The following is an 11,446-nucleotide window of genomic DNA, read 5'->3' as shown; positions in this document are numbered from 1 at the left end:
CCTTCCAAGCCACACCTCCTTTCAACTGACCAAAAGTGCAACAACTGTTTTTCTTACTCTGCCAACGTCAGAAAAAAAGGTTGTGCCACTAACCCCATTTCCCAAAAGCTGCCTGTATAAAGGGGGAGGGCATTAGTTTGTGGAGGTGTAGTCTGCTGGACTAGCTACAACGGAAGGTGGATTATTGTTGATTTTCTTTAGGCCTTTCAATTTTTAGCTTCTATCCTAGGAACATTTTTGACTGGTAAACACATTTTAATAATAAGAAAAATATTTATACAGATGTATATTCAAAATTAATATAGTTCTATTCCCTTTATGTCTTTATGTTATATTATAGTCTTCGTGCCAAGAGTTACTCATGCTCTCCTGACATTTAAAGTAGTTCTCTGTTTCCACTTTCACTTCAGCTCTCTGGTTTGTGCGTCTGTCCCGGACGAGGAGGCGGTGGGGTGGCGTCACGTCATATCAGCCGCCGCGCTCTGATTGGCTGCCGATTCTCACCCGACACAGCTGTGATTGTTTTCTGCAGCGGAAGCGCTTGTCCCTGGTATGAGCTCTGAGCGGTGGAATGAGCAGCACACTGTGTGTGTGTTTTCCCCCTTTCTGTGTGCTTATGCTAACGACGATGTGAACAAACAACGTGATTGAAGTCCTTGTCGAAAAGAGCAAGAAAAACAACGAGGGAGGGACTGACTGAATCATCTGCAGAGGCGCGAATGAACAGGAGTGGAGGTTTCTGTTTGGATCAGACACTGCCTGGGGATCAAGGTAAGGACCAAGAATCACAACCCTATCTCACTACACTTTAACTTGACAGAATCATAGTCCTCACCATCATGTTTCCTTCTGCAGAAAAGTGCCAAATGCCCAGACTGGAGGACCACTGCTGGAGCTGCTCTTGTTCATCTAAGGCTGAAACTAAGCACTCTTTATCTGGAGCAAACTGGTTGGCATCCAAAGCTGAAGAAATGATGTCCATCATCACCTCGGTGCTCAGCAATGCCTACGGCTCGCTGCACGACGTCCGCACCGCCAACCTGATCCGTCGGGGTCTGGTCCTCTTCACGGTCGGGGTGTTCCTCGCCCTGGTCCTCAACTTGCTGCAGATACAAAGAAATGTCACCCTGTTTCCCGAGGAGGTGATGACAACTTTGTTCTCATCTGCCTGGTGGATCCCGCCTTGCTGCGGCACAGGAGCCGGTGAGTGGACTATTAAAAATGTTGAGTAGCTAATGTGTCAGAAATAGTTCTGCAGAGCAGTTTGACACAAGTTTTCAGGAGTTTGGTGCTAAATTGTGGACAAAGGAATGTAGAGAGGGGAGGGGTTAAGAGTGAAGCAGCTTCTCCTTATAAAGAGAAAAGGAAACTGGATAATCAGATAAACAGTTAATATGAATTTATTATTCATTTATAGCTGGTATAAGTTGGAAAACCGTCTTTGTAAGTTGTGTTTGTGCCAGTAAGTAGTGAAATAGTCTAAAATGAAACCATACACGGCAAAATCGCAACACTTAATTACAGTCGCCTCCTTCACCAAGTAGTGTATGATCAGGTGATAATGAATCATGGTTTGTATTTGTTTTTCTTGGCTATTGTATAAGTGTTTACTGTTTTATGTGGCAGTCAGTTATCAAAAAAAAAAAAAAAAACAGACTAGGTACAGATGGCAGAGATATTTGCGCTCTGATTGGTCGCAACAGCCGGATACGAGATGAGCTGTACGCTCATTGGCTGGTGTCATAACGGGTGAGCTGAGGGGGCGGGGTCTTTAAGGCCAGGAACCAGGAAACTGGAGAGGAAAAAAAAAAAGTATCCGCATCCGTGCTCGGATCCTCCTCCTATGTACAGGAAAAACGAAAACAAGAGGTGTAGCTTCATGTATTGACGGCCTGTTGACTGTGTCATGTAACAAGTTAGGTCTCAGGACATAGTGTAAAGAAACCTATTGTTTCTTGTGTCGTTTTTTGATCTCAGGTCCTCTCATTTTCAAATTAAATGTCAATTATCTTGTCTAGAAATTTTAGGAGTTTGCCAGAGCTGAATGTGGTGGATATATTAAGTTTACAGAAATCAAAAATAAATGCATTGAGTTCAGATTTTAAAAGTTAAAACAAGGAAATGTTTAATTCATTCTTTCCTTAATATACTAGCAGTTGCCACACTAATCAATTCAACGCAGTTCTGTTCAGATATTGCTTACTGGGTTACAACCATTTTTAATGAGGAATTAGACAAATGTTTAAACAGAAAATATATTTTCCTTAAATAAATGATTAATGTTTGTAACTCTAAGTTAACTTATTAAGTCCTTAATTCAAATATATAGACCAAGAAGAGAAGCGAATCCTCAGAATTAGGAAGTTGGAATCGGAGAATAATTGCGACATAAACAATAATTTAGTTGGATTTAATCGTCTGATCGTTTAAGATCTAATTCCTGCAACTTTATATGGACATCTTTTTTTTGCTAAGGTATTGTCAGTGTTCTTGACAACATTTTCCAAAACTTCCAAAGATACTACAGTAAAACAAGTTTAAGAGGCAAACCACGAAATCTGGATTTGGGGCGGATTTTAAGCATGCATGCAGTAGGTGTACTAATTGTGGAACTGCACGTTCAGCAAATAATCCCTCACAGTAGCTCTATGACAGGATTTGCTCTCTGCGTTTCACAGAATTTCTGCTTATCTTGTGTAATTTGGGTCTGTTTGTTCCTTCTGGCAGCTGTTGTCGGCCTGCTCTATCCCTGCCTCGACAGCCATTTGGGAGAGCCGCACAAGTTCAAGAGGGAGTGGGCCAGCGTCATGAGATGCATCGCCGTGTTCGTCGGCATCAACCACGCCAGTGTTGTATCCTTTCACAATGAGCTCACTTAACAATTTTTTTTGTTTGTTTGTTTTTTAGTTTTGACGCAGTTAAAATAGGAGGTAAATTCACCAACAATGTTTGGACACCACCTAGAGCAGCGCGATGACCCGCTTTAGCCTTTTGACGTTCAGAATGAACTTGGTGCTAGACAGTTGCACAAATATTTGAGTAAGAACTAATCACGTGCTAGTGTCATACAGTTTGGTTTTGTCCTTAACGTCCTGTAACCCAGAAACTAGATATTGACAACAACGTGCAGCTTTCGCTCACGCTGGCAGCTTTGTCCTTGGGCCTGTGGTGGACGTTCGACCGCTCCAGGAGCGGCTTTGGCCTGGGCATCACCACTGCCTTCCTTGCTACGGTGATCACACAGCTGCTGGTCTACAATGGAGTTTACCAGTAAGTTACCAGTTTCCTGTTGCAGCACAGTGTCAAGGGCAAATTCATCGCAAATTTGTTTCATACAACACCAGCAACAAAAAGTCTGTTATAGCTTATAGCTGCGAGAGTGGATGAAACGGATAAGGTGCTTTCAAAAAATCTGTAAACGTGTAAAGGACTGAGGCGTATCTATGGCAGTCCCCCCTCGTATCCTGGAGCCCAATTAACGGCCCCCCGCCACCTGCATCAGTGGCATGTCATGAGAAGTGTGCAGCTGAGATGGGTGACTTGCCCTGGATGAGAGGTTGAAAAAGTAGCTGCAGCTCATGCTGAGTTCACAACGTTGAAACACTGGAAGAGGAATTAAGGAAGATAATTACTGTATCCAATTTTGTCTGTGGGGTGCCTTTTATAGCTTGTGTCTTATTCTGTAATGTAACTGTAAAAAATGGTGTAATGGGATTATTATATGCTATCTAATGGGAGGGGAGCTTATGCTTTCATCCTGCCCTCAGGGTAAAAAAACAGAGCAGCTAAACCAGAGCTATAGCTACAGTAGAAGTTGATATGAGACTTGTAATACATGCACTCTATACAGTTAATAATTATTTAACAAGATGGTTTTGTTTTCTCTGTTTTTCCAGGTACACATCTCCAGACTTCTTATATGTACGCTCCTGGCTCCCGTGCATATTCTTCTCAGGCGGCGTTACTATTGGCAACATAGGACGCCAACTTGCCATGGTAAACTCAACAACCATTTGTTATACGTAATCCATTAACTTGTGAGGGTAGTTAAGTTTCTTTTAAGTATTTAGCCATAGTCAATGTTTCGCGTACAGTTCACTTTGGAGAAGCCGAGAGGAGTACCGGCAAGGAAGCCAATAAATGTACTGCTGCTCTGTAAAACAAGACCCACTTAAACCTTAGACCCACTGCCTCTTATCAATATTATCACCGCTTTAGCTTGGTGTCTGACGGCCTTTTCAAAAAAGGAAGCTGTTTTATCGCCCTCTTCAAACCAGTCTCCACTGACAAAAACACAAATTTTACCTGCTAGATCACAGGAGTAGCTGGGCTACTGCTGAACGACTTTGCTGTCAGAGCGGTGTCAGTTTGGATTCGAACCAATGTGTTGAAACACCAAAGTCACACAACAGCACAAACAAATGAATCGATCGAAACTGTGATAAACAAGCAACTCACGTGTTCTGCAAAGTAAAACACCTGTTTTTGTCACTGGAGGCTGGTTGCTTTAAAGAGCGCAGTTCTCAAGCTTCAGTTCTTATCTCCTAACAGTGGGCATGTTGACCAGCAGCTCCACACAACTCCACCTCAGAGAAACTATCCCTTTAAAGGGTCAGACCGATATATTACTGTTTTTGTATGTTGCTGATACTGCACCAGGTGCCAGCCTATACACCTGGAATAACACTGACCTCACCTTGCTTTAAGGAAATATCTCAGCCTGCAGTAGGCAAAAATATACTCTGTCTCCATTACATAGTTCTTAAATCACAAAATTTAGTACTGTACACTGCACAGCAATGGCCATGAAACTGAAAAACACATGCGGCATAATCTGTAGGTTAAATACTAATGCTAATTACCTCTGTTACTGTATTAAAGATTAGTTTTGCTTCTATGAGCCGTTTCTAACCTTGAATGCTCTTTATAGATATTTTCTTGGATAAAATTCATCCTTTTAGATTTAAGAGACGTAGTAGTACCAAATTATGCCTTTCTAAATAAGCATAGGAAAGAAGACATTTATATTTATTATGCATTTCATAGCAGAGTTTATCAGTTTAACCATTAGTTCTGGACGTGAAATCTAAACAGTGAGAAGGCGTCTTCATTTTCCTCTTTCGGTTGAACTATTTGCGTCACGACTACACGTTTCAGCCGAAAGCAGTCACACGATACTCTTGATCTTGATCCAGAGGCTTTTCTGTTTTGCCAAGTTAGAATTCAGAGGTAAACACTGAATTATGTTTGCACAGAATATTCCTCCGCATTTATCCCTATCAGCCTCAGCACCCTGTCTAAACTCACTTCAAAAGCACCACGCGTGCTTTATTTGCAATTATTTAGCCGAAGCGCAGCGGCGGCAGATAACATTGTCAAAAGGTTTAAATTTGTGCAAAGAGCATTGGACGCCTCCCCTTCCTTCATAATTATCCCATCACGTCAGCTTTGATGTCTTCATTAAGCTTTGCCCAGAAGCCTCACCTCATTCTGTCTGTAAAGTGAGAGTCCCGTCACTGCCTCAGTTTGACTCAGTGAAAGCGTGAAAGCAGATTAAGAGCTGTTGTTTTTCACAGTCGTGGCGAGACACAGAGCCAGTCAGGACTCGGCTGACCAGAGGGTCATTTGCTACTTGTTGTTTTTGTTTGTGATGAGGCCTGAGGAATGCTGGCACAAGTCTGAAGCCAGGGTTTTGTTTTGTTTTTTGCTTTCGCTCCAGTGGATCATTTATGAGAAGGATCAGGAGGGACATAAGACCGTTTCTTTTTCTAAACCGTTGTTTATTTGGTGGCTTTTGGTCTTTTATTTTGGGTTCAAGCCAGTTACAGCAAGACAATCTGTTTATCAGAATGGAACGTGTACTTAATAGATTTGTCTAAAGCTGAAAGGCTGATTAGTCGAATTAGAGTTGACAACTAAACAGACCATTGTACATGCTATGAACATGAATGCATTTAAAATGTTCTGTGATGGGTAAAGAGGAGTTGAAAGAAAAGCAGCATTTCTCCATTTTTTCCTTTATGGCAGCTAAATTAAAAATCAGGAAGTTATCGTCCAAAGTTTCAGCTGCAGTTTGAGTTTACAGGAAACTAAAACTTACTTTTGAATCACATGTTGAATGACTCATATAAGGATGTTGAGTCTTGCCAACTCCCACAAGAGCACGCTAGCTAGTCTCTAGTCTGTTTTTGAGTTGGATTTTTGATTGATACATTACTAACACACACCTTCTTTGTATTCCTCCAGGGCGGAGTTGAGAAACTCCACATGGACTAAACTGCAAACTACAAGACAGTAGAAAGATGGAAAAGCATCAAACTTAAGATGCGACGAACAGGAGAAAAAGGACTCGTGGTTTTGACTCCATCCTTTGTTCTATTAAACAAAGTGCAAGTCAGAAAAGCCCCTCATCTACGTGCCATGTCCTCTGCGCCTCCTTGCGGCCAAACAACCTCCCCCTTCCGACTCTGTCCTGCTCCATTAGCAGTAAGGCTTCCTTGACACTAAGTGGGAGGACAGTGCTTGCCTTTTTTGTGTTCTTATTTGAAGTGAACAGTGGACTGGTTTTATTTTATGGAGTGCTTTACGGTGGATCTATCCTGGCCATAGCAGAGAAGACATGAGAGGGGGTACTATAGTGTCTTTTTTTTAATTATTATTATTAGCTTGATTATATTTTGATCACAAAAGGGAAATGTTGTTTGAGTGGGCTAATACACGCCTTCACTCTCACATAGAAATGTATTCAGTGGCCTCAGTGAAATTGCTGTGACACGAGGGGGATGTATGTTCCCAATTAAACCAAATTAAGTATTTATTTTGTGGGTTTTCAGTGATCCCAAACCAAATGGTACGAATGATGGATTTTGAAAAGAGTAGTTTGATATTTTGGTCTTGAAGACATGAGAACAGTGAGGACCAGCGAACATGTCATTAGATTGTTTAATTTAAGCTTAAAAAGCTAAGATAACTGGTTGCTGGTTCTGGCTACGTGTTTAGTATGCAGAAAAGAGGCAGGTATTGATTTTCGGATGTAATTCGTGGGACAAAAGCAGATTCCAAAAATATTAATTTGGAGAAAGTAAACAAACAGGAAGTGTGTAAGAAGTGCCATTTACTAACCATCTGTTTTGAGGATGTATGAGACATACAGTGAGAGTTAAAGCTATAGTGTGGGACTTTTTGCCTATACGTGAAGGCCGTTGCATTTAAGCCAAACAAGATCACACTGTGTTGGTTAAGGAAATCGGCACAGGGTAGATCTCTTTGTACCGAAGTTTTAAATCTGGTGACTGATTGTTTGCCAGAGCAGAAGAAGGCAGCAGATTTAGTGATGGAGACGAGTAGCCTACAACAACCGGGAGTATGCAGAAGAAACTAGAGTTACGTCTGGTGGCTTTACCTTGATGGAGAACGCTGAGAGACCACATTGACAGTGTTTGTGTAATTACTTTTACTGCCAGCAGGGGGAGACGAACATTCCACACTGTAGCTTTAAAATATTTGGAGCATTGAATGCAAACTACTTTAGCTCTCCAGTATCATACTCAGTCACAGCTTTCTTTTTTTGGGGGGGGAGGGGGGGCATTTTTGTCTGTTCCAGACAGACAGGGTGGATTGTTCAAAGTACGAAAGAAAGCTGGGAGGAGTACGGCATCAAAGCATTAGTCTGGACTGAAAACAATGTTAGCAATGTGCACATGTGCAGAGTTAACACAAGCCACCAACCGTGTTCTGGGAGATTGTACCTGAAGTATACCAGTAAAAACACTTATTATTTTTACCCTTGTAATGAGGTTCTAAATGTAAAATGGTCCTTTGAATTCCCATTGAGACAAATGTTTTAGTGTGTGATTGTAAACCTTTCCCACTTCCAACCAGCAACAGTAGTTTGGGAACATACATAGAAGAAAGGAGAAGGCAGGACATTATTACTTAAGATTTGCAATCTGTGATTGCCTGTGTATTATAGAATGTAGTGCTTTTGTCACTATAACAGTTAAGTTTTCTCAGTATGTATAAACACAATGACATTACTGCTTGTATGTATAATGGCTTTCCTATGTCATCAGACAGGTATTACCAGACTAGACCTACTATTTGTATGTTAGTGTTTGGGGTCTAGAGGATTAAGTGCAATCAGACTATACATGAGCCGATTATTCTTCCTTGTTTATTATTTCTGACAAAGGCTAAAAAATATATATAACTTGTAAGTATATGCAGTGTGGATACTTCGGAAAAAAAAGCAATAACATAATTTTTTGTGAACTTTTGTCAGAGATTACATGCCTTTAGTCAATACCAATGACTCTCAGCAGAGAGACAGCATAAAAAAATATATATTGTGTCAAACTGTTGTACAAATCTCATTTAGTAGCATTTAATGGAAGGAAACACGATTTATTTTTTTAAATACTTTCTGTGGCGGATCACTTCAGGTTGAATCTGCTCGCATTCAGGTGTGTTAAGCTGAAGAGGAAGCTTTATTTTATTTTTATTTTTTTTTTGAGGTGGTGAAGCACCCTTTGTTTCAATGTTTTAGAGTTTCTTTGTGTGTCTGATATTTCAGCTGTGTATCGTTTTTGCTACCCTGGATTTAAGTGAAAAATAAAATTATAAAACATCTGACAATGGCGCCTGTGTCGTTGTTACTCATATGTAGGTCTTTATTACGGGATTTAATACAAAAAATATTATTTGAGATATGAGATGGTAGACATTTTGACTTGTCACAGTAGACAGAACAAAGGTGTATTAATGATGGCCAATATTCTGTACAGGGCAGGTCCTGGTCTTGTGCTGGTTAACTGTCTTACCAAGACTGCCCGATACCAGCACACGTAATTAAACCGATTACTAGCCGCTGGCCTAATTACACATCCCAGCAGATTTTGTAAAACAATGGATTTTATTTGGGTGTCAAAATGCAGCCGCAGCTCAATTGAAATGGAGCTTTCTGGGGCGCTGATGATGGCGTTTGTTGTGTCTGCTGTCACGGCCAAGTTGAATAGATGAGGACACTCTTTTGTCCCGGGCCTCCGGAGCCATTATAATGTCTTTGGCTGCATCTTCTGTCTCTTTCCTGTTCTCTGCAAGACCCTCCCCGACCAGCCCACCAGAAAAACAACACTGAACGTACCCCTCCTTCCTCTGTGTGTCACAGGGATCATGAGGAACTGCCCCCTCCTTCCTCTGTCTACCCCCTCTCTGAACACGCCTTTCTGGAGGGCAGACTTCTATTTATACCTAGCGGGGGACTGACAGTTAACCTTTTGCACTGGGGGGGAAATTTCTGGGAGTGGGGCCAATATCTGTGGGCTATTCTAAATCAACCCCTCATTCTGGGAGGCTCTCTGCACATCTATGTATCTGTTGTGCTCCTATCTTATGTATTTTTTTCCTGCATGTCCCTGATGGGGCAACGATCCAGCGCCACACGCCACCTCTTCTCTTTCCCTCCTCTCCCTGTCTCCTACTCTTCTCAGGCAGAGTAATTGGCCAGGCTTCAACCTCCTTTCATTTCCAGCCACAGCAAACTGAAAGACTCCATTAGAGCAACCTCCTCATTGCCAAAAGCGCCCCCTCTCTCTCTCCTTCTCCCTCTCTCTCTCTCTTCCCTTTGCTCCCGCCATCCTTCCCTCTAGGCAATAAGACAAGCCAGGGCCCATCTGATCTATCGATCTGCGCCATCTATAGGTTCACTCCTGCAGACTGTTTTCATCTCTTGGCAGCACCTTTGAAATTTCCTGTATTTCGTCCTCTAATTTGATGCGGCGTGTCAGCTGACAGAAAACATGAATACAAAGAACATTTAACAACTCAAATAAGGTAGTTGTTAAATGTCTTAAACAATTGTCTGTTTTGAAACAAGCGAGAAATTATGTCCGTTTAGTGGAGCATTGTCAGTGATCCAGATCATGGTATACGAGAAAATGTAATATCAGATTTTATTGATCACAGGGGGAAAAGTTAGAAGGTAAGCAGGATACAGCAAGTAAAAAAAATAAATTCTAGGCAATACAAGAAAGGAATCAATAACGATTAGCCACATATGATGAGTTAACCTGCAAAAAAGCTTTTTTTTTGATAATCCAGTAAAATATACCTTAGTAGATGTAGCATATTTGAATTTAATGTGCACTGGCAGTGTTATATAGATAATTAGATACCACAAAATGATAAAGTAACTAGTACCGGCATGGCATAGTGAGTGTAGTAGTTTACCCTCATTTAAAGTTCTGGGTAACTAAAGAGGCCTTTTGGATACGAGGCAAAACATTTTTAAGAATCCATAATAAGTCAAGGTCTAACTTAAGAAATTCATGTGATGCGGGGCTATCTGCAAAACTACTTTTTCACGGGAAAGAAAGATGCTGCTCACATTTACGCTGAGAAAATGCTTAAATATGCAATACTAGACGAAATCTTCGTACACTAATTGCTTTTAATCTTTAACAGTTTGCAGTTTTGGAAAGTTAACTGTGAATATGTCCATTTTATGGTCCAACGTTTTGGGAAAATATTGTACTTTTTACTACACTGTGTTTATGCTGGATTTAAGTACTTGTCAAATACTTGTCACATTACAATGTTGCATTAAAACATGATTAAACCAGTGGTTCTTAACCTTATAGATACCCGTTTGCCACTTCTTTCATATGAATATAAATATAAGCAACTGTTCAAGGCTCATAAAAAGGTACAATATATATTATGATATATATTTTTGTAGCACAACTTCTTTCTCCTTCTCCTTTCCTACCCCAGTAGTTAGCTTAAGAGCCTTCAGATTTATCTTGTGACACTTTATGTGTGGCTCAAACCCAAACTGAATGAAACTCCTTAAAGCCTCGATCCACCTTGACCTACAACAGGGAAAAGCTGCTTACACACTGAAGTAAGATCTGACCACGTAAAACAACAATATCAGTCACTACTTCCGTGTTAACAAGAACGCAGGACTGCTCCATCAGCAGAATTTTCTAACCAAATGCTGGTGGCCTGCTGCCCTCTGAGCACACATCTCAGTGGCAAACTTCCTATCATCTCCCTCTGCCTGTCACAAACATTTAAGACCTCTCAGACTTAATTACATATAGAGTGCTTGACTTCATTCATGCTCCGTCTCTGTGGCTCTTCTGATGTTTGTTGCTCACAGCTAGTGTTTATGTTGAAAACTAAACGAGTGTCGAGGTTCCTTACGGCAGTGAGAAAATATGAGAAGAAGAAGAAGAAGAAGAACGTGAAGGTATTCAAATACATACATTCTGGAGAAGTAAGCCATGCAGTGTGGCACAGGCTCACAATGCTGTAGTGATGGCTTTTGTTGCCACCAGATGACAGTATTTATCCTCTTAGCTTGTCTGGACATCTATGGACCCCTAGTGGAGGGACAAGGAACAGAAATGTCTTGAGGGGCCTGATCTTACAGTGCTGTAACGTT

General features: G+C 41.1%; 1 protein-coding gene across 2 annotated transcripts; it reads left to right on the top strand.

The window, feature by feature from the left end:
- The first annotated feature begins 178 nt into the window (after positions 1-178).
- On the top strand, positions 179-9,018 carry insig1 (insulin induced gene 1). 2 transcript variants are annotated; one of them, XM_084566782.1, is made up of 7 exons: positions 179-244; positions 411-771; positions 856-1,203; positions 2,728-2,852; positions 3,104-3,270; positions 3,897-3,996; positions 6,247-9,017. In XM_084566782.1, exons 2-7 carry the CDS (start codon positions 720-722, stop codon positions 6,274-6,276), a joined length of 822 nt encoding a protein of 273 aa, XP_084422908.1. In that variant the 5' UTR covers positions 179-244; positions 411-719; the 3' UTR covers positions 6,277-9,017. The 2 variants fall into 2 exon arrangements, with proteins under 2 accessions (XP_084422908.1, XP_084422909.1); XM_084566783.1 differs by lacking the exon at positions 179-244 and having other exon boundaries at positions 714-771; positions 6,247-9,018.
- Positions 9,019-11,446: the final 2,428 nt, after the last annotated feature.

Source organism: Chelon labrosus (genome assembly GCF_963514085.1).
Source record: "Chelon labrosus genome assembly, chromosome: 18".
Classification (NCBI taxonomy): Eukaryota; Metazoa; Chordata; class Actinopteri; order Mugiliformes; family Mugilidae; genus Chelon; species Chelon labrosus.
Note: the sequence above shows the minus strand (reverse complement) of the source record. Positions and strands in the feature narration are given on the sequence as shown.